Genomic DNA, 23,210 nt, shown 5'->3' on the forward strand with positions numbered 1-23,210 from the left:
AGTCATGCACCATTGTTAGTCACAGCGTTTATGCTACTCGCGCGGTTCTTTGCAGTATTGGGTTTAAAATGCATTTTGTTTGATTCTGTGCTTTCCCAGTCCCAGCGCTATGATGGCGTGCTGATGAAAGCAAGCTGGGCAAGGTCACGTGCTCCACGGTTTGTTTTCTGTGCTGGCTTCTTAGTGGTTACTCGGGAACAACAGCAGCTACCTGCACTTCATCCAGACTTTGTCTCTGAATGTGACAGCAGAATAAGGTGTTAAATTATGGAAATGCTGGGGCGGAGTTAGTTACATGTTATAAACATACGAGGCAAACTTCCATTCTCATATCGCCACAAGCTCTTAAGTGCCTTTTTCATAAGACGCCAAAGGCTCTTATGCAGACCGACATACCATTCTTTCAGTGTCTTCCTTTTTACTTAATATATTTTTGAGATCTGTCCATATTACAATATGAAATAAGTCCAGTCTCTAGCCATAATATTGGATTCCTTGAGGTTGGTTGGTTACTCTGCTCTGGAAGGATATTGGATCAATTTTACTTTTGTCATGTATAAGCAGTTCTGTAGTTTTTGCACACACTTGGTGTGAGTTTATCTTCTTATAGGAAAAATTTTTAGAAGTGGACTTGTAAAGTCACTTGAGCATTAAACCATGGTGGATTTTGCTGAGGTACCTTCTAGATGATTACACCAAGTCCCAGTGACTAGCAGTAAAGCCTGCTTTTCTTCCACACTGCTGTCAAATGCTGGCCTTCATCGAATTAAATATATGATATTTTAATAGGTCTAGAATTATATGTTCCCATTTTTTTCTAATCTGCTCTTTTAAAACCTCATTCCATTGTCTCCTGTCTTCTGAGAACTGCCCATCTGTATGAGTCTTATTGAGACGTGGCTGTGCCCCATTGTGCAGTCTCTGTCTGTTCAGGCTGCAGCAGAGAGGAGTAGGTACCCGAGGGATGGTGTTGAAGCCTAGACTCTTTATTATTTGTCCCTTCATAGGGAGGTTTGCAGACATGTCTTACACTAATGGGTTTCATTTTGATGCTTTAAAGGATGGTTTCTCATTGTTCAATCATTTGACTGCCACACTTGGGGAGACTTTTCTTTCCCCTTTCCTAAGATTCTTAAAATATGCGACTTCAGTTTGGCACAACTTCTTCAGTTAATTTTTGTACTTTGACTTCTCATTCTTGCTTTTGGCTCTAATTAGAGCTGTATCAGGTGTTTGGATAGCATAGAATGCATCCATGTTGTTTCCTGTCCTCGTCTCTGTCTGGGCTGCAGTTTGCATGTGTCCCCTGGACCTGCCTTCAGTTCCGAGTCTGGTGTAAGCCTGCGCCGAGGGCTTTCAATCTCAGGTTCTGTAGTTTTCAGTTCTGAATTTTGTAGCCAGGCTTAGGGGGTTAATGTGTGGATTCTTTTTCCCACCCCTTCCCCAGCTCTCAGCCGCTCGATGGAAGCCTGAAAACGGGTAGAGAGGGAGGGGAGAGCTGGAAATCTCTGAATCTAATTTCTTTCTTCTTGTTCTTCTTTGAGCATCAAACTGCTATCAACTCCGACCTCCAACAACCACCAATCAACACCCCACCTACCCCCCCCCCCCAATCGGGACTCTGGCATTTCTGTACCCTCTGAAAGGTCCCCGAAGTTTCAAAGGTCACGCGATTGCAGGACTGTTGCCCTTCTCCAGCTGTGCCCTCTGAAGCCTCTCCTCATGTACTTACCCTCCCAGGTGACATTTTCTGCTTGGTTTCTTAGAATCTTACTCCTTGAAAAAGTGCCAGCTTCTCCCAGGGAATGTGCAGACAACTTTGTGTACCGTCTGGGTGGTTCCTTCCTCTTCCATTTGGCTCTTCAAGTTCCAGTCACTCTTGTGACGGAATTTCAGTATTTGTTGCTTCAGTCACAGTAATTGCTTCTCTGGTTCTGTTCTTCCCAGGGGAAAATGCACAGAGGGAGCAAGTGGTCTGGAGGGATGGTGGCCTCAGAGTCCTGTCTGTCTGTGTTCTGTGTGCACTTGCCTATGGCTTTAAAAATGGCCGTTTTCTGTGGCAGTTTACAAGATGGTTTCATGACAGGGATTGAAGATGCTTGTACTACATCAGTCTACATGTTTTGGACATAGCAACCAGAATGGCCCTGCTAAGTATAGTAAGTTATAATTCTCTTTTGAAAAACACTCCTCGCATAGCCGTTTTAAAACTGAGAGTAAGCACTGCTTCCTGATTCTCTTCTGCAGTCTGTCCTTTTGTTTCACTTCATTCCCGTGCTGCCTTGTGATGTGTAGTCTGCTTAAGCGTATTTATTTTTGTTTTTAATATATTTTGTTATATATTAGTTATTAAATACAATTTCATGAGAGATCCCTCCCCTCCCACCGACTTTTTCTTTTGTGTGTCACCAGTGCAGGTGGGACATAATGGAGGCAGGCCATTGAAGATGGAAGACAGAGTTCATTTGTCTCAATCTTGAGGCGTGCTCTGACGGTTCCATGGATTTACACTGGCTTTTTAAATGAAGAGGTCGTTGTCCTGCATGGGAGAAGTTTTAATAAAAAGCCAGGAGGGAAAAGCTTAGCAAGGGTTAAGGGAGTGCCTGTAACGTGTACACAGGACTAGGTAGAGAAAATCCTATCTGTTCCAGAGGCGATGGTGGGTGACTGGATGCATAAAGGTTGCATCATTTGTAGCTGGAGTTTGCTTTTTTATATTTTAGTATGTAGTGTGTTGACAACAGGTGCCTGAAGCTGTGCAAGGCTCTGATCAGAGGAAGAGTAGGCAAACTGCAAGCATCAACAGGCCCAGGTCCACAGTGCGTCAGGAGGCAGGAGCCTGGGCTGTAGCATCGCATCCCGCTCTGGTTAACTAGCCCAGCCCTTTCTGCAAATCCATTCACATTTGCCATTTGCCACCAGGAGTTGGGGAGTCCTCTTAGGAGCTTCTCAAAGCCCAGGTTTGAGAGTTTTCTGGAAGCCTTGGGAAATGTCCTGGTCTCCCCCCAACCCCTTCCAATTTCGATATCTCCTTTGGGGTACAACTCTGAAGGAAGTCACTGTCCCAGTACTTGGGCCACACCCTCATTTTAGATTTAAGTCTCAGGTGTAACTCTTAGTGGTGCACACACAGCTCCTGAACTGTTTTGAGGGAAGGAAAGGTAACCGTGTAGGGTGACTAGGTGGTGATTACTAGTGTGTATTTCAAAAGACTTAGGGAGAAAGACTTGGAATATTTTCAACACAGAGCAAGTAAATGCTCGAGGGGCTAGTGAGTTGGTAAAAATCCTTACAGTGCAAGCCCAGGGTTCTGAAGGGGAGAACCAGCTTCTGAAAGGTGTTCTTCGCCCTCCACCCATGCACGCACATTCACATATTGTAAAGAAGATGTTCAAGGAGTTGGATGTCTCTAATCCCAGCTCTAGGGAGGCAGAGGAACGAAGATCTCAAGGTCCAGGCCAACCCGGCCTATGTGGTGAGACTGTCTCAAAACTAGTCTTCTTGAGTAAATAAAAGTCAAAATTACTCATAGACTCGTGGTAGCTTACACCTGGGTGAGTATCAGTGAGAGAAGTTGTAGATAAACTCATCTGTCCTAGAGGAACCACTTAGTCTGTTTTGAGTAGGGAACACACATAATGCCATTTGTTTTAGAGTTGCTGAACGACTCTGCTTGTATGCAGTTTTAGAAAAGACGGGGTCAGAGTGGTAGCAATCCATCAGGATGCTGGGGTGTGAGAGAGTCCGGCTTGAAGGGATGTGGACAAGCTTGGAGGGAGTGCCCTATGGTTGATGTCGCCATTGCAGGACTTTACCCAGGTTTGAAAACTGAACAAAGTAGCTCTTAGAATTGGAGACTGTTATTATAAGTCAGCCACAGTAAGGCTGACAAGTTAACTGTGTGTGCTGAAGAGCTGTGGTTTCCTTGAAGAATTTCAGTCTGTCATGGATGAATACTTCTATAAAATTCAATAGAAATGAATTACTAGAAAATACAGTGGGAAAAGTATGTAAAGTACCACCCCATTTTTATTGGATTCAATAAACATAAAATTAAACTGTCATATTCCTCTCCAGGTTTCCCGGTGCACACTGAGTGCCTGCGTGTGCCTGGGCCCAGGCACTCTCGGGGACACTGAGTGGCACTGGTGGGCATCAGTTCCCGCCGCATCTCGGTTTCTTCTTCATTTGCTTTGCTTTACAGGGGGTGAAGGAGGGAGGGGTAGTCTCATGAGTTCTGGGTTTTAGATTTATGAAAAAGAAAGGCCACCGACACCCTACAAAATCCCCTGCTCCCAGCTTGTTCTGTGTGACTGGCCCCATGTTGCTCTGGGCAGTGTTCTGCTTTATTCCGGGAGAGTACAGTGTGCTTCCTGGTCAGAGTAAGGTTTGCTTTGGCTTTTCAGCCAAGCGTTTGCTGTTCCTTGAGATTTCAGGCATATTTTCAACAGGGCAGGAACAGTTATACCATTTAACACCACAAGATGTCACTTATGTAAAAATAAAGTTGGTTCCTAATCTTGAGGGTTAATAGTAAGTGAAGAAGCAGGAAAATAAAAAAAGAAGCATACACTTGAAACAGATACATATGGCGTTTCAAATGTTGCTAGTTCAGCAGTATTTCAAACAGGTTGCTTATTTATAAACATTTCCTAATGTCTAAGTGTCATTTAGTAGCTCACACACACTCCTGCTCAGTTTTGAACACACACCATGAAGGCAGTGGCTTTGGAGCAGGGAGAGGTAGTTCATCAGAGAGTGAGCAGGAAGGCGTTGGCACTTTTAATCCTTGTTTTGGTGACAAGCAAAGGGACACTGGGGAAGGTACTATCTGGGAGGGCATAGTGACCGATGGGGGAAGTTGGGCACTGCCTCGGGCTGAAGCAGAGCCTGGGGCTTACTTACTTTCCTTCCCTTGGACCTCAGACTCAAGAGTCATTAGCTCTTTCCTAGGGCAGCTCAAAAGGCATCCTTGTGTGCCTTGAAGACTGTCTTTTCTGTTAAACAAGAACTAAGCCTTTGGCTTTAATATCTGGATCCTGTTTTCTAGTTTTTAGTTTTAGAGAACAGGATAGGACACGGGGTGGCTGAAGAGAGGTCCCTGTCTGTCCAGCCGTAGGAGGAACTAGCCAGGCTTCCATTAGGACCCGCAAGGTGATGTCTGGGGGAGCGGTCCTAAACTTGATACATCATTCTTCCTCGTTGTCTGCTTCTCTCTCCAGGTAACACTGGCGAGGAAGGTTCTGGAACATTCTTAGGGAAAAGGGAAGGGAAACAGAGGTGGAAGGCTCCCCTTCCTGGCATTGGGGTGTCATCATCTCTTCTTCCTCACTTCTTACCTAATTCCATTTTTTTTCTGTGTGTGTGTTTTCTTACCTGGAATGCAGTTTAAAATGTTTCTTTCAGGCTTTAGTATTTCCACTTAGTGTCATTAGATAAAGTGAAAGAGCAGGCAAAGCAGAAGGAGGGTTGCTTGAGCGCCCTCATTCCCCGCACCACCACTGCTCTCTCTTGTCTCTGAGCTTTCAGGAGCCTGAGATGTTGGGAGAGGCCGTTCTAAGGCTGCTGCAGTGAGCCTTCATAGTGTTTTCATGGTTCGTACTGGTAAGTCTTTGCAGACGGCTTTTCTTTTAAAGATTTTTATTTATTATTATATATAACTACACCATAGGTGTCATCAGACACAGCAGAAGAGGGCATCAGGTCCCAGTACAGATGGTTGTGAGCCACCATGTGGTTGCTGGGATTTGAACTCAGGATCTCTGGAAGAGCAGTCAGTGCTCTTAACAACTGAGTCATCTCTCCAGCCCTGGTTTTTCTTTTAAAATATTTATTTTATGTGTATGAATGTTTCTCCTGAATGTATGTATGTACACTGTGAGAGCCTGGTGTCCTCAGAGGTCAGAAACAGGGTCAGATCCTTTGGAACTGGGGTTACAGATGGTTGTGAACCACCATGTGAGTGGTGGGAATGGAATCCCTGTCCTATCTACCAAAGAACCAAAGAGGCATGTCTCCAGCCCCAACATTTGTTTACTTATTTGCTGGGGGGTGGGGGATACATGTTCTGTAGTGTGCATATGGGGGTCAGAAGTCACCCTCTGGGAGTCAGTTCCCACCTTCCACCTTGTAGTGCTATGCTGTGTGCTCCAGGATGGCTGGCCCACAAGCCTCTAGATGATTCCCCCTGTCTGCCTTCCACCTTACCACGGAGTGCTGGCATTATAGATGCGTGCCATTGCTGCCACTTTTGATGTGGGCTCTGGGGATTGAACCCTGGCCATCAGGGTTGCATGTGTCGTGCCTTTACTCTCATCAAATGCCTGAGCCATCTCCTCAGTCTAGCAGTTTTTCTAATATTTCTACATAGCTATTTTAGTATTTAACATAAAGTACTGGTTATATTTTAATTGGCTGTATTAATTACTGTAGTTTTTTTGTCTCCTGCAAATGGTCATTACTATATTTAATGCACCGTTTGAGAAGTAAAAGCAAACTTTCTTTCTTTTTTTTTTTCTTTTTTTTTTTTTTTTATTAACTTGAGTATTTCTTATATACATTTCGAGTGTTATTCCCTTTCCCGGTTTCCGGGCAAACATGCCCCTCCCCCCTCCCCTTCCTTATGGGTGTTCCCCTCCCAACCCTCCCCCCATTGCTGCCCTCCCCCCCCCACAGTCTAGTTCACTGGGGGTTCAGTCTTAGCAGGACCCAGGGCTTTCCCTTCCACTGGTGAAAAGCAAACTTTCTTAATAATTCGCATTGCCTGCGTTCTTTCGGGGGAAAAGTGAAGTGTGTATAGCTTTTCTTTTTTAGTTGTTTTGGTACGAGGACAGTTTCTTAACATTTACCCTGTGTTAGTTTGCCTGGGTTATAGACACTGGGTGAATTAACCAACACAGTCTTTTTGAAGGTGTCCACAGCTTTGTCTTCAAGGCCTTTCTTTTCTAGTTCGCTTTGTCCCTGCCTGATCATTCCTTGCCGTATGTATTCTTTCCCTCATCCCTTCTTAAGATAGTCATGACCAGCATAGGGCCCACCCACATGGCCTCATTTTAGCTTCATCACCTCAGCAAAGGCTGTCTCCAGTAGGAAGACACACTTTGAATCCAGACCTTTGGATGTAAGAGGACCTATCACCAGTCTGGGTCACACCTTGTGCTGGCAGCTTGTACAGAGACCATGGAGGGCTGGGACCTCATGCTTATGTCTTCTTTTTTTTTGTTATTTTTAAAAGATATATTAGTTGGGTTCTTTAGAAGAACAGAGCTTATAGAGTGAGTCTATATGTATATTTAGAAAGGGCATTTATTAGAACAGTTCACAGGCTGTGGTCCTACTAGTCCAACAGTGGCTGTCTATCAAGGGCAGATCCAAGGTTCCAGCAGTTGTTAGTCTGCAAGGCCAGATGTCTCAATTGGTCTTCCATGTACGTCAGACTCATGAAGAAGTGGGCTCTCATGCCAGGAATGGAGTTGCCAGCAAGGTGAGAGCAAGCAGGCCAAGAGTGAAAACTTCCCTCCTCCATGTGCTCGATATAGGCCCCTGGAGAAGGTGTGGCCCAGATTGGAAGTGGGTCTTCTTACTCCAAAGGTCTGGATTAAAAGTGTGTCTTCCTATTTTTAATAATTAAGAAAAAGTCTCTAAGAGCTGCACAAGTTTTAGTTGATTCCAGAAGTAGTCAGGAATAGCCATCACAGTGTCTTCTAGAATATTCTGCCCACATGTATGTATGCATTGTATGCATGCCTGGTGCCCATGGAGGCCAGAATTGGGCATCAGATCCCTTGGAACTGGAGATAGGAATGTTTTTAAGCTTCTGGGTAGGTGCTACTGAGAACCAAGCCCTGGGCCTCCGCATGCATCTCAGTCCACCCTCATCATGAGCTCCACCCCTCATGCGTCCCTGGTGCTGCTGGGTTATGTGTCTTTGTAAGTGTTTGAGCCTGAGGCTAAGGAGGCTGGGTGTCTGAGGTGCTGAGGTGCCCGGATCTGTGTATAAGTGTCCGCTGGAAGGGAAGGCCTTCTAGGTGTTTCTTTCTCTGTTTTTAAAAAAAATTACATTTTTATTTATGGTGTGTGTGTGTGTGTGTGTGTGTGTGTGTGTGTGTGCGCACGCACACGCACATGCATGCATGCATGCATGTGCGCATATCCATCCTAGAGTATGCATGGAGGTCAGAGGCCAGCGTGTGGGAGTTGGCTCTTTCCTTCTGCCATGTGGCTCCAGTGAGTTAAGTGGAGGTTGCCAGGCTTGGTGTGGGTGTCCTTACCAGCTGAGCGTCTCACTGGCCCTTTTCCGGGCCTTTTCGTTTGGTAGTTGAATGTGTTGCACATAGGAGCTGTGCAAGTGGGTTTTTGGCTACATTTCCCAGCTTGCTGCTGGCGTGCAGATTGTAGCTCATGAACTGTGAAAGCAGTAGTGGTAGCTAGTTTACGTGTCACCCTCTCGGCCAGTGCGCCTCAACCTGTGGGGCTCGACCCCTTCACAAAGACTGCATATCAGATATCCACATTACAGTTCGTAACAGAAGCAAAATTTTTTTGTGGTTGGGGGTCACCACAGCATGAGGAACTGTATTGAAGGGTCACAATGTTAGGAAGGCTGGGAACCGCTGCTCTAGGCTCTGTGCCCCGACAGCGTCTCTCAGTAACTTGAGAGGTTTCTTCTGATGAACTAAACTGGGATTTAGGGATTTTAATTCTTGAATTAACATGAATGTACACCCTCATTTCAAAGTCTGCAAGTCAATGGCCTGGCTGATTTCATATGTGCGATTGCCATTGTCTGTAGAACTAAATGTCTTGTTCAAACCAATGGATAAGGTGCTGTAACCCCTCCTTCTCCATCTGATAGAATTAGGGTTTCGTATAACCAGCTGTCCACTTAAACCTTGTGATAGAAATGCTTGACGGATGCCCATACCTGTGAAATCATCACCACAGGTGCAAAGCCTTTACAGCTTCTTAGACATAAAAAACTCCCTGTGGTCCCTCCCTCCTGCATGGTGCTCCGGTTGCCGTGGTGCTCCAGTTGCCGTGGTGCTCCAGTTGCCGTGGTGCTCCGGTTGCCGGGGTGCTCCGGTTGCCGGGGTGCTCCGGTTGCCTGGGTGCTCCGGTTGCCGGGTGCTCTGGTTGCCGGGGTGCTCCGGTTGCTGGGGTGCTCTGGTTGCCGGGGTGCTCAGGTTGACGGGGTGCTCCAGTTGCCATGCAGGTTGCCATGCAGCTGCTTTCCACACTGTAATTGAATTTGAATGTTACAAGAATTAAGCCCCACCTCACCCTTTTGTGTTTGCATTCTTTGATCTCAGAATGATTCTGAGAGTTCATTAACCTGTTGCCTGCATCAGTAAGTTAGTTCTTTATCATTGCTAAGAGATAAATAACAAATATTTTTCTAAGTCACTGTGTGGCTCTGTGCGTTGTTTCTCTGAGGATAAATGGCTGAATGGTATGGCAAGTGTGAATGGTATGAATGGCAAGTTTGTGCTTAAATTTGTAAGAGTTTCTCACTTTCCTACACGATCATGTCATTTTATGTTTCTCCCAACAACTGAGAATTTTGTGTGCTCCATGTCCATGCCAACATTTATTATTGTCATCAGTCATTTTTAGCCCTTATGAGGGTGTGTAATGATACCTTACTTTGCATTTCTTTGAAAAAAAATGATAATTTTTCATGAATTATGATCTTGTTCTGTCTCCTGTGGTAAAGCTGATGCTGGACTCTTTCCTTTTTTTTTTTTTTTTTTTTTTTTGGTTCTTTTTTCCGGAGCTGGGGACCGAACCCAGGGCCTTGCGCTTCCTAGGCAAGCGCTCTACCGCTGAGCCAAATGCCCAGCCTGGACTCTTTCCTTTTAAAATGTGATTGTCTGAGTTACAGTCACTGCAAAGCTGCTTCTTAGTTTATATTTCGGAGTCTCTAGAGTCATTCCGAGTTGAGAGATATGCTATAGAGATGTCCTGTGTCCCTCACCATTTCTGGTGAGTTTGTCCTTGCTAAGCTCTGGTATAAAAAGCACAACAGGAAAGTCAGCATTGATGAAACTTGTGTTGTTCGCGGGTCTGCAGTTTTAACCCGTCCTGCTCCTGTTAATATGACTCATTCTCTCTCGTCACATGCTTGAAGTGCCAAGCAAAGGCCCTGTGTGCTCCCAGTGGCTCTGTCTCTGCCCTGCCTTGCCACTGTTCAGGTGAGGCCTTGCAGGACAGGGGCTCAGCCTGCCTCTCTGGAGGTTCGTTAGTGCTGTCTTGTGTCAGGAGTTCTTTTTCATTGCTCAGTTGTATTCCGGGGAATGGACATACCACAATTTGATACTTAGCACTGAGCGTTGATCAGCTGTGACAGACATTGAAGTAACTGTGCTCATATCAGATGCCTGGTTAGACCATACATTAGCATACATGATGCTGTGACAGATGTTGAAGTAGCTGTGCTCGTATCAGATGTGCGGTCAGACCACACATTCTCATACAAGATCTGCTTTCATGTTTACTACATGGCAAAGTCGTGTGTGTAGAAATGTTTTAAAGTGAGTTTCTTCATGATTTATTATCCACGAATGCTTTTTATATATACTACTTCATATGTCTGGCTATGGGGGTCTGTAAGACATTTCTTGGGTGAAAATGGCTGTGGGAAGCCCTGCCTTGGGCACCTCTGGGCTTGTGCCTGTGCTGGGGTCTCAAGTGCCCATCACCAGGCTGGCTGGCATCACTCCTACAGGGATGCTTTTCTAGTTGATAATGGATGACTGCTTCCCTCTACCTCAGTGTATGGGGCCTGGAAATTCCAGATGCTACCGGTTCTTGCTCATTCGTTTTAAGCAGTGACTCTGCTGTAGGATCCCTTCCTCTCTGACTTGTTGGAGGTGACTGAGTTTTCTCATGATCTCCTTTTTGTTTGTTCTGAGGCAAGGTCTCTAGGTGGCCTGGGCTGCTGGGAATGGCTGTGTGGCCACGGCTGACTTTAAACTCAGTCTGTCCACCTCAGCCTCCCTGGTTGGGATTTCAAGTGCACTGCCTCGTTTGACTTTCTTAAGTGATTTTAGCCACACCCTTGGTATTTCTCTAGAATATCCCTTTTTACTGTTTGTTGTAGAGCTGGGTTGAGGATTTTCTAAAAATTTTAAGTTCTATTTTTTTATATTTAAATCATTCTTATTTAAAAATCAAATTATATTGTGTGTACATACATATATATATGTATGTGTGTGTATATATATAATTTATTTATTTATTTATTTATTTATTTATTTATTTATTTATAGGCAGGATTTTGTTTGCTGCTTTAGAGTCTGGGACCTGGGAGAAAGGAGCCAGTAAATAAGGCTCATGCACTAGCCAACTTTATTAAGAGCATCAGACAGTTTATGCTCTGAGGGTTAAGTACAACCCTCAGAGCAAAGTGTACAGTCCCAAGGGTAAGGCTCCTATGGCTGGCAAGCCGCACCTGGCTAAAACATGTTTTTCATGGCATGTAAACAAATACCAGTAGCCAGTTGTGGTGAATGGTTGGAAGGAAACTCACTCCTATCTGCTGCACTTTGGAGGGGCATGAAAGCATAATTCAAGAATAGTTTATGTTTTTGAAGAAACTGAAGTCACAAGACCTTATTTTTTTTTGAGTTTTCTCAGATGCACTCAGAATTCTCCTCACATGATTGATTCCATTCTGGACTGCGCTCCCACAGGGTCTCACTCTACAGCCCTATTGGCTTGGTCAAGATCTGTCTTATCTCTTGGGAAACCAGGCTATTTTATCAACATGCTGTTTTTGAAGTAGCCACATTTAAATATCCAGTGACATAACTTCCTGTCCTTTCTTCCCTTCTCTTCTGTCTCCTCTCTCCTTCCTCCACTCCCTTCCTTCTTTTTCTTCCTGTTCCCGTTACCTCCCTCTAGCCCCTTTTGCTGTGGATTCTCACTGTGTTCCTCAGACTGCTCTTAAACCCAGGCCCAAATGGTTCTCTCACCTCACCCCTGGTCTTGGGACTGCAGACATGCATCACACTCCTGCTGTTCATCTCCATTTTCCTTAAGACATCTGAACACAGTTCACCAAAGGCCTATGCTGCTGTTCATAACAAGAACCACCTTTCCTCCGTCTTCCAATAACTTGACCCTTCCTTCTGTCTGACCTCACAGATCATATCTAACACCTGCCCTTCTCTCTGCTCCTTTTCCGAATGTGTATTTTAGAGCTCTAAATCCTTGCCCTAGTGCCTCGTTGCAAAGCAGTTTTTGCAGCATCAGTCTGCTCTGGGTGCCGAGATCTCTCTCAGCTTGCCAGGTTTGCAATAACACCCCAGACTAGGGGTCCTAAACACAGGCTTCATCACAGCTCTGGCTGCAGCCCAAGGACAAGCGTTGGTTGACTACTTCTCCTGAGTGTCAAGAACTCTTTGTCTAGCAATCTGTCTTCAAAAATTATTTCATTTTGTTTAATGAAAAGTGATGAGAGGTTATAAATTATACATTTTCTTTAGAGGGACAAGTGCACATTTGTGAATTTCCCCAGAGAAGTTTAGAAGGCTGGTGGTGACCCACAGGAACTGAGATGCAGTCCTTTTGTTTTAGGTGCTTTTAGGGCTGTTTGAAGTAGCAGAGAGCCTGGTAAACAAAGCAGTGTTGCCGCCCCCCCTCCCCCCCCCCCCCCCCCCCCGCAGTGTCATTGCTGCATAGCTGGGGTAGCAATGGGATCTGCTTGGGTCTTTGACCTGGGAATAATGTCACCCTTCCTGTCTGTCTCCATGCCCAGCTGCTGCATCCCACTGACTGAAACTTCTAGGTAGCTCTCTCTCTCTGCCCTGAGTTATCATCCCTGTAGCTATTACCACAGGCCACCATTTAGACGTTAAAGTGGTTAAAGTCTCAGAATGAGGAGGTGTCCCTATTTGTGCAATGGGGATAGGAATTTGGGAAGGTGTGTATGGCACACACCTTACTCAAGCTCTTGTGTACTGCATCTGAAAACGTTTTTAGTTTGGTTGTTTTGGTTTTGCATGTGGTAGCATTTTAGAGCTGCCTTGGTAATTTTTTCCCTAGTGATTATGTCAAAGAAACTTTGAAAGTAAGTGCCACGCTCTCGTTGGCATTTCATCAGCAGGTGTCAAGCTGAGGGCAGTTCTGCCCTCGTGTCACTTTGGGCTGCATGACAGCGTGCTGCACACACAGACTTTGTGGGAAGAGCAGGAGACCAGCCCTTGGTTATCTGAATGAGACTCCTTACTGCTGTCCCATTGTGTTGTTTCCAGTTCTCTTAGGGGACGATCGATTTAACAGCTATCTTCTGCAAAAAGTCCAAGTCTATAATTACATCTTCTGTTTTGTTCTAGGAATGAAGACCTGAAGCAGATGCTGGAGAGCAACAAAGATTCTGCCAAACTGGATGCTATGAAGCGGATTGTTGGGGTAGGCAAATGTTCACACATTTTGACTTTTGGGAGCTATGTAGGCTGTGATTATATCCACTGTGCATGCTAAGTAATAGGTGAACAACATTGCTCTGTTCTTGCTAATTCGTTTAGATTACCTTGTAAAAATGTTAAGGAGGCAGTAACATAAGAAATCTATCTCTGATATCAAGGTATTTCTTCAGTGAGCTAGAATCAGTCATTTTGAAGACAAAGTAAGGCAGTAGCGTGACCCTGTTTTCACGTAAGGTGTTTGAGGAGTTTTGGGATCTTGCTGCCTACAGTTGTGAGCACACAGCGCTGTGTGTGAGAGCTGAGATCCTTTCCTCTCTTCTCATAGCAGAGACTCAGATCCGTCCAGGAAGTGACCTCCGGGCACTGCCAGGCTGTTTAAAGTGGGGCGGTGGGAAGGTAAAGGAGCCGACTGTAACAGCAGTCGCGTTACGTGTGAGCAGTCTGGCATTACCAGTTAGGAGAAAGTGCTTTGGAAGAAGATCCCATGATGCAGCAGGGACCTTAAGACATGGCGCTTTCTTGTAAATACATGGTTATAACGGTGGAAAATGTTTTTAGGCAGGCACCAAGAAAGCTTGAGTGACTCATTTCATATCTGTGAGGTTAAATGTCTTAGCATGCACCGAAGGGGTAGTGAGGGAGATCTTGTAATAAGATGTTCTCTGGAAGACAAAAGGATCTTCAGGTCCCCATTTAGCAAAGCCTCAAAATGAAACAGCATAGGAAGCAAAGCAGGAACCTGTGAGGCCTGAAAGAGACAGATTCATGGTTACAGTTACAAACGTCACTGCGGCTCTGAAGACAGCAACCATACATCTCTCGCCCCCAAGTGAAGTCTCCAGTGCCAGAAGTGGGTTACATGTAATTGTATGTTGGCAGAAGTGGGTTACATGTAATTGTATGTTGGCAGAAGTGGGTTACATGTAATTGTATGTTGGCAGAGGTGCTCATGGGAACCCCAGACAGGCCAGGTCACTGCCCAGGCTCCTGTTCTCCCGCAGCCTGATAGTAAGGCCCTCTTTACCTGAGGTCAGGGAGTCACAGCTGCCTTGGTTCTTCTACACTGAGGGCTGGACCATGAGTGATCTCATCCCTTTGTGAGCGCAGACTAACTGGTTTGCTCTGTTATTCCATACTGTTCCTTTTTATATGCTCGGCTGCTGTCTTAGTTGCCTGACCGGATTCCTCATCTCCATCATGGCCCCTCCCCCTCATCTTTCCCTCTTTCCCTTCCGAGCACGCGCTGTGTCCATCTTCCACTCACTGTGCCGGCTGGCCTTTTCGTCTCTCACTCATATCAGTCCATTTCCACAAAGACAGTAGTGGCCTCACAGTTGTTTCAGGCACTTCCATATTTCCAGTTCTCTTTCCCACACTAATTTGGAAAGTTCTCCTTGAGATGCAGGTCCCGTGAGACTTGTGACCCCCCCCCGGCTGTGACAGCACATCCTTCTTCCACATGTGTGCGTCCCCCTGGCTGCTCTGACCTCCTGCTTACAGAGCATGCTGTGGAAAGTGCTCTTCCTGCAAATCCCACTCCCCCCCTCCCTCCTTCCCTCCCCCCTCCCTCCCCCCCTCCCTCCCTCCTTCCCTCCCTCCCTTCATCCTCCCCTGAAAGGAGAGCTCTGTGATCAATTTATGGAAAAGCAGTGGCCCTGCCTCTTCATGTGCACTGCAGGGCTCCCATTTCTCTCTTTGTCTGTGGTACTCGGGTTATTACCCCAGGTTTGCTGTTTACTTGTTTCTGGAACATGATGTGTATTCGAAGGGACTCCATGGCTAAGGACCATTGTGTCTCTGGTGCATTGCGCTCTCAGCAAGCACTTTTGGAATTGTACTGTAGGGTGTTTTCCCCTCTCCCTTGTATATATTAACTTTGTGAAAACCGTTCTACAGGATAGAGTTAAGTTAGCCTGGGCATAGTGTTGAATGTGACAGAGTCTCAGAGAAAATCCTCACACAGTGTGAGTGTGACTTGATAGATGAGGAAATGGAGGGTTACAAGCCATAGCAAAATGTTTTAGCTGAAGGAGTTTGTGAATTTTCTATGATTTTTAGCAAGCTTCACAGAACATAAGTAAAAATATTACAAGTAGGGAACTATAATAATAAAGGTGAGGTTGTAATAAGGAATGTTTATTTAGTTTTTTTTTGAAACATTTTTGCTCTGTAGCCCAGGTTGACTCAAACCTTCCTGCCTCAGCCTCCCAAATGCTGGGCTTATAAACATGCAGTTCTGTGCCTAGCATCCTTACAGAATATTTTAAATATGTCCCAACAGAAAGGATTTATGACTTCATACTGGAATTACAAAGCATAAAATATCACACAGCATTTATGTAATGCATTTACATATTTCATACTTAATAAAGCTGATGTACCACTTTAGCTGGATGTTTTAGAATGAGAAGAAAATAAAAGTACAAATAGGTATAAACTAAAAGTACATAACTAGAGAGTAAATAACTAAAGCCGGTGGGAAATTCCAGCATGGATTGCAGATTCTGGGAGGTGGTTCTGACGGGGGGATGGAGACCCTCAGATCCTTGGGGATGGCTTCCGTGAGGGGTGATAGCTCAGGAAGGTTGAATGTAGGAAAGTCCAGTGAACTGGTGGCAGCTGTGATGGTAACAGAGCCAGAGAGAGTGAGGCCTTGGTTAACAGCGTAGACGGAGGAGCTGAGAAGAGCTCTGAGGGCAGCGGGAGGACGTGGAGAGGTGACTGAAGCAGTTGGAGCTATAGGTTGTCAGGCCCCTGTGAAGTAGGCTGACGTGAGCAAAGTAGGGGAGGGGCCTTCTTTCCCCTCATCACGATGGGTAGAACCCAGACCTCGTGCGTGATGGAGCAGCCTTCTGCCATTGGCTACACCGTACTAAGCTCTCAGTGGTGTGTATTAGTGTATTACAGGCACTGAGGGAACTAACTGTTGGGGATGTCCTCAGAGCTGGTGCTGACCTGAGGTAGGGCCAGAACAGCAAAGACGGAGTCACAGGAGTGATCAGGGCCTGGTTGCTCTATAGATGTGGGACGAGAACAAGACCTGCTGTCTGGACGTGAGAAGAGAACAAGAACTTTCTGTGGTGTCTGGTGTTGAGGAGAACCAGCGGAATGAAGACACTTCTGTAATGTGCTTTTGTTTTGTTTTAAAATCCTTTATCTTGAAGACTGAGTTTGGTTTTAGGCGGTGTGACTTTGGATGAGAGAGAGTGTCTCCCATAGGCTAGGCTGGCCCTGGATTTCCTCTGGCCTCTGCTCCCAGGTGCTGGGGTCACAGCACTGCACGCCCGTGTCTGGCTGTACATTTCCCTTCTGTGTCTGTGTATCTCTGGATTCATGTTGAAGCACAAGAGCATGTGTGGAGCCAGGATGTGCTCGACAGTGGAAAAGAGTTTAACTGTTACTGTGTACCTTGCTTTGTGACAAGTCTTTCAAGTATTAGTGTAGGTAAAATTTCCCAGCACATGGTTTTGTTTTCAGGTTACTAACTTAAAAGCTTCTGTCCTGATTGTCCTCTTTAACCCCACAGATGATTGCAAAGGGGAAAAATGCCTCAGAACTCTTCCCTGCTGTTGTGAAGAATGTGGCCAGTAAAAACATCGAGGTACTGTTCACTTTTCCTGTTTTTATGTGATGTAAGCCAACCTCACATTTCAGAATTTAACGTATTTAAATATCACGGCTTTTTATTATGGTAAAATGTCTGCAAATTCAACTATAGGTAAGTTATGCCAACAAGTGTGTTTGAACTTAGCTTTGGGTTTTGGTGGAAACTGAAAAATAAGGTTGAAGTTGTAGTGGTGGCCATTTATCCGTGTTGGTTTTCAGGATTCCTAAGGGCAGTTGAGTTTAAATTTTGTCTGGCAACTTAATTTTATGATAGCCTGTCTCTAGTGAGACAGACCTAGTAAATTCTACCCAGACTTGGGATTTGTGGCTCTTTTGCCATGTCTAAGGCAAAAAAAAAAAAAAAAAAAAAGGAAAAACAAACAACAAAACAAAACAAAACCCCCAGAGATTTCTGAAGCTTTTTTGGCTGTCATGACAGGCAGGAAGCTCTCTGTGTGCTTGCATGGGTTCATTAACTGAGTTCAACCCCTGCTGAATACTTTCCCAGAAGCTAGACTGACGCACTAGCCTGATGCCAAAGCCCATACACCTTCATCTGTACTGCAGGAGCAGTGGTTAAAGTGAGGAGATTGTCTCGCTGGCTTTGAGGCCCCCTGTTGCCATATAAAATCCAGAACAGCTGTAGCACAGATGGCGCCGACTGTGACATTCTGAATCAGGAGGAGACCCTGGGGGGGATGATTCAGGGAGTGCTTATTTTGTGGTTTAGATAGTATTTCAGTACATTGTATGGCTCCCCCCATATAGTTATTTTTACTTTTTATGATGGTATTTGTCTGAAGAGTTTCTATTGTCCAAAGTAGCTTGAGGAGGAAAGGGTTTATTTCAGCCTACAGCTCTACATCACAGGCCATCACTGTGGAATCAGAGCAGGAACCTGGAGGCAAGAACCTGCTTTTTCTTAGAGCACCCAGGACTACCAGCCTAGGGATGGTGCCACCCACAGTGAGCTGGGCCTTCCAATCAAGAAAACACAACACAGGTTGTGTTCCTTCTGCTTAACTTTGTTTTTCCAGAACGTGTGCTTGACGAGGACGGTCCTCCAGTGTGAGTGGTTGTCCTCCTTGTAATGGAGTGTGGTTGGCTGAAGGGCACCTAGAGACCTCTGTTTAGTAAAACCGGAACTAAGATGCAGTGGCTTGGAATATTGCCGTGTTCCTCTGGAGGACACGGACCTGGGTGCTAATGCTGCTCTCCCCAGCACATGCCACAGCTCTGCTGTCCTCGTTCTCATGCCTGAGCAGTACACCTCTGTTCTCCACTGAGCCCCGCTGCAGCCTCAAGCCCTAGCCCTGTCACTGAGCGAACTCCACTGGGTAACGAGGTTCATTCTGCTCTGTTTCATTTTGAATTCAGTGATTTTAGTATATTCATAGAATTTATCATAATTCCACGGTATTTTCCTCGCTCCAAAAGAAAGCCTGTGATGACTGACAGGCCCTCCTCACTCCCCTACCTTCTGTCTCCGTGGATTTGCCTATTCTGGGCATTTCCTGTGGATCATTTTAAGTGAAATCACAGGAGGTCTTGAGACTGTCCTAAGGCCCCAGCAGACTGCCTGAAGATCATGAGCCTGCTGAACAGAGCTGTCTCCACGCAGCATGTCCTCAGGGCTCTACATGCTGTAGCGTTCCAACCAAAAGGGTTTTGCAGTGAAAGAGTCTTAGCGGTCAGAGCCAAAGGATGCCATAAAAACCACACCACACAAAAGATCTCACACGAGATTGATTGGAGAGGGTGGTCCTCTGAGCGTGGGTGGAAAAACACAACACTGCTGGTCGTGATGGCGGGCATTATAGGTGTAATGGAGCATGGGTACTGGGAACACATGCCAGGGTGGGAGCACGTCACATTAGCGACGGGGGCCATTGGCACTGAGTCATTGAAGGTAGGAGGAGCCCGGTTCTGGGATGGCTACAGTTGGTTGGCTGATGCTAACAGCGCTTTAACGCTGGATAGCGCTCTGCTGCGTGGGCACCGCCTTCTGTGTATTCATCTGTTAGGACTTTTGGGCTCTCAGGAGCCGTGCAGCTCTGAGCATTAGTGTCCAGGTCTATGTGTGCACGCTGACGTCACTTGCCGGTGTCTGCTGGTGCTGAAGACGGGACAACTCTGAGAACATTACCTGCCAACCATTTCTTTCCTACAGCATCATTTTAAGTTCAAATCAGTAACGCTTGTAAGTTGTAGTTTCTCGTATCTTCGGTGACACCTGCCTTGTCTTCCCTCCTGTCCTCTCTGTCCTTCCCTTTCCCTTGGTGTTTCCCCATCCCAGTTTCCTTTCATTCTTTTTGATGCTGGAGCTAGAACTGAGGGCTTTGTGCATAATTGAAGAGTATACTATTAACTTAAAAAAAACCAAACTCGGGGTTGGGGATTTAGCTCAGCGGTAGAGCGCTTGGCCCTGCGTTCGGTCCCCAGCTCCGAAAAAAAGAAAAGAAAAGAAAAGAAAAAAAAAACCAAACTCTGTTTTGGATTATAGTTCTTTTAGAGAGTATGGGTTAATATCTGATTGACAATTTTATCTTCATTTAATTTCATTTCTCAGAAGGCTTTTGGGGTGTGGTATAGCAGTTTTTCTGTGCCATCGTGGATCTGTCCTGCTTACTGCACTCCCAGGTTTCTTCCTCTGGCCTCAGGCACTTTCCTATGAGGTAATGGCAAGATGCTTAGTGCAAGCCTGAGACTCGGGTACCTTTGTGCAGAGCACATTTGCCTTTTATACAGTTGCAAAGCAGGGTTAAGGCTGATCTTAGTGTCACCTGGAGTAGAGGCTCAGCAGTAACGATTGCTAACACATGAGTGCTTTCTGTGCTGAGGTCGTTAGCGTCTCACACAAATGAGCAACACGGTGAGGCTAGCTCTGGCTCCCTGTGTGTACTTCACAGTGAAGACGTGATGGAGGACTCAGAGAAGTCACGGCACATGTTTGCAGTCCATCCAAAGACAGGAAGCCCCACGCCATTGCCCTCTCAGCCATTCTCGTGTTCGAAGCTTTTCTGCTATTCTCCCTTAGCCTTGGACCCCTCCCTCCCTCCCTCCCTCCCTCCCTCCCTCCCTCCCTCCCTCCCTCCCTCCCTTTCTCCCTCTTGAGCACCAGCTATGAACCGTGCTTTAGGAGGTACCTGGTGTGCAGATGGCCTTTTTGTTGTTGTAGATCTGGATAGTGATGAGTAAGTCTTTGTAGCTGGTGGTAGATTCGCTTGTATTCCTGGACCTTCCATTGTGGGAACAACATGTTTGGTTAATTTTCCCCAGTGAGAGCTGTTGGTCTCTGCAGGTGGTTGTCTGTCTGTCAGGTGGTTGTCTGTCCGTAGGAGACCTTGCTGTTTGCGCCTGTCCCTTTTTTGCTTCCCAGTTCTGGTGTGTTGCCCAATGCTCTGTAAGAGAAGTTTCAGTAAAACATTATTGCTGGCATCTTTCTTTTAAAAATGTATCGATTTTATTTATTTTATTGCACCGTTTGTGTACAGTGCTCATGAAAGCCAGAAGAAGGTGTTGGAGCCTCTGGAACTGGAGTTACAGATGGTTGTGAGCCACCACGTGGGTGCTATGTATCTGTCCCGGTGAGAGCACCAAGTGCTCCAACCACCGATTCCTCTGCTTGCCCCTGGGCTATTTTGATATCTTTGTTCTTTAAAACTTCGTGTTTTTTCCTGAAGCATACTTAATGTAATATTATGGAAAAACTGAAATAAGCTTCTTAGAAACCTGTGCTCAGAGAAATGATTGATGTCTCCTTGCTGCCAAGCGAGAAATCTCATTTTTATAAGTAAATGCTGCCTTAGATACACACGTGAGCCATATGGTACGTCATCTGACATTGGATGTCAAATGATACCAAGAGTGACCTAGAAAGCTGTTGGCCATTGTACAAAAATAATCAAAGCTTTAGTCAATAACTCATGAAGTTTGATGTAGTGTTATCGATAAGCTAATTAAACAGATCTGCCTGTGTTCTTGCAGACTGCCGGGGCTCTGCTATGATTAGCTTTACAGCAAGGAGTGTTGTAACATTGAATGGAAGTAACTGATCAGAGAGTAGCGTAGTCACGGACCTTTAACTACTCCCATTTCTGCTCACAGAATGGACTCGGGGAAAGTAGGCTTTCTGTGCACACCTGCAGCCTGGCGGTGCGTAGGCCTCTTGTGGTCAATATTGATTGATTCTTATAACAGAACTGGAACAAATTTACTGTTTTGCAACCTTCTGTGATTTAATATTGTTATGCTTTTTGCCATAACAGTCACAGAAATCCTTCTCCAATTGTGAGTAATTACAGTGAAGCCTGCTAGCTCAGCTGTGGTTCTGAGTGCTTCTGTGTACCCATTATAAATCCTAGCTGCATCCCGGAGCTCATAATACAGTTTTAAAGCTGGCTGGCTGTCCTGCTAAACAAGGGTGTTGTTGGGAAATGAATCCCAGGGAAATCAGGGCAGAGTGGACTCAATGTTTCTTTTCTAAAACTTCGCTGTGCAGAGTTGGCTTTGAGCACGATTAGGAAGGACAGAGAGTGCTGCAGGTGATCGTCCCAACCAGACAAAACAAGTTACATAGTCATCTTAATGCTCGTGCTTCCTAGGAGTGCACTTGACTTCTAGACATGGCGAAACAATGCCTTAGAACTGACAGGGACGTTAGCTCCTAGCTGTAGTAACCTATTGGAAACCTAGTTTTATCAGTCCTGTGATGTTGGAGTGGGCGTGAATCATGGGTAGTTACTGAGCTCTGACCAGCAGCCCAGTCTGGCAGTGCACAGTTTAACTCAAGCACCTTCCTTCTTCGTGATTCAAGAACTTTCTGATTGAGATGCAAACTTGCTGATGACCTGTGAACCAGCAGCTAGGGGTTGCTTTCTAGAAGAGCTGTATTCAGGAACTTAAAACTCTGGCTGGGGAGCTGTGGCCATCTGTTTCAAAGAGTCATCTCTCACAGGGTCAGCATTATGACACCAACACTTGAAGAAATTGCTTTGAATCAGAAATGTTAGTTGTGGTTTGGATCTTTTAGCTTCTTCCACTTTTAAACTGGCTTCCCTTCCTGGTTTCGTTTCTGTCTAAACTGGTCTTGCCTGGTTTTGGAACCTATGGTTTGTACATTATGTAGAGAAATCACTTGAGATAATTTAATGGGACAGCGTTGCATATGTGTCTGTTCATCTTTAGATTGTGCAAAGTCTGAAGCTTGAGAAGCACCTATTTGAGATATTTCACATTCTTTTTTTTTTTTTCTTTCTCGGAGCTGGGGACCGAACCCAGGGCCTTGCGCTTCCTAGGCAAGCGCTCTGCCACTGAGCCAAATCCCCAACCCCGAGAAGCACCTATTTGAACAAAAGAAATAACATGGAGTCTGATGGGAATTTAAGCAGAAGGTTCACTGGAGGATCCTGATTGGGCTTATTAACATGAACTTCCCAGTTTCTCATGGTGCAGATCTGCGCTTGGGGTTAGGAGCCTGGTTCTTCCATAGCAAAGCTGTGTGCTGGATGTTGTGTATGATTTATTAAAGGGTAGATGATTTAAAGCATTTGTCTATAAATACAAATTTTTTTTTCTGCCTTAAAGAACAAGAGAGTTGAGTGTAGTCCTCTGGTTCCGGACTGAGGAGCTGTCAAGGGAGGGGCTCATGAGTTCCTGACCAGTTTAGGTTGTAAGAAGGTCCAGTCTCAAAGGAAAAAAAAACCTGATATTTTATGAAGAATTTATTTTTGGGGTTGTGCAATTTTGCTAGGTTTTTAGGTATCCCTTGGGGGAAAGGTACTAACTCCTTTTCTTAGGTAATAGGTCAGTAGGAAACTGGAAGACTGGTGTCACTGGCCAGAACGTGAAGGACTGGAGAAAGTGCCGCTGAGTCCCCACGGGCTTATCCTCATCCTTGAATTGCTGTAGTAATTGTGCTTAGTGGAAGCGAGCGTTGAGGGGAGAGGCAGTGTCGGCGGTGGGCCTTAAAGTGTTCAGACAGAGAGGCAAAGGTAAGGGGAAAGAAAATAAAAGCTGAGCCACAGGGTGCTTTCCTCGTGTACCCAGAAAGAAACACTGAGGAGCTTCCTCAGATGAAAGGCGGCCGACAAGGTGGGGTGCTTCCTCACATCTCGAACCGCAAGTCAGAGAAGACATGCTTTATTTTTTTTTTTTTTTAAGATTTATTTATTTAGT

General features: G+C 45.5%; 1 protein-coding gene across 4 annotated transcripts in view; it reads left to right on the plus strand.

Annotated features, from left to right (window-relative positions):
- Positions 1 to 23,210, plus strand: part of Ap3b1 (adaptor related protein complex 3 subunit beta 1) — a 200,184-nt gene that overhangs the window by 17,135 nt on the left and 159,839 nt on the right. For 3 of the 4 annotated variants that reach the window (XM_087621633.1, NM_001429216.1, XM_087621631.1), the window contains exons 2-3: positions 13,335 to 13,410; positions 16,954 to 17,028. In XM_087621633.1, the coding sequence (XP_087477759.1) occupies positions 13,335 to 13,410; positions 16,954 to 17,028 (151 nt within the window). Of the gene's footprint in view, positions 1 to 5,529; positions 5,605 to 13,334; positions 13,411 to 16,953; positions 17,029 to 23,210 lie in introns of all 4 variants that reach the window. The other variant, XM_087621632.1, reaches the window with a different exon arrangement.

This window comes from Rattus norvegicus, chromosome 2, assembly GCF_021556685.1.
Source record: "Rattus norvegicus strain SHRSP/BbbUtx chromosome 2, alternate assembly SHRSP_T2T, whole genome shotgun sequence".
Taxonomy (NCBI): Eukaryota; Metazoa; Chordata; class Mammalia; order Rodentia; family Muridae; genus Rattus; species Rattus norvegicus.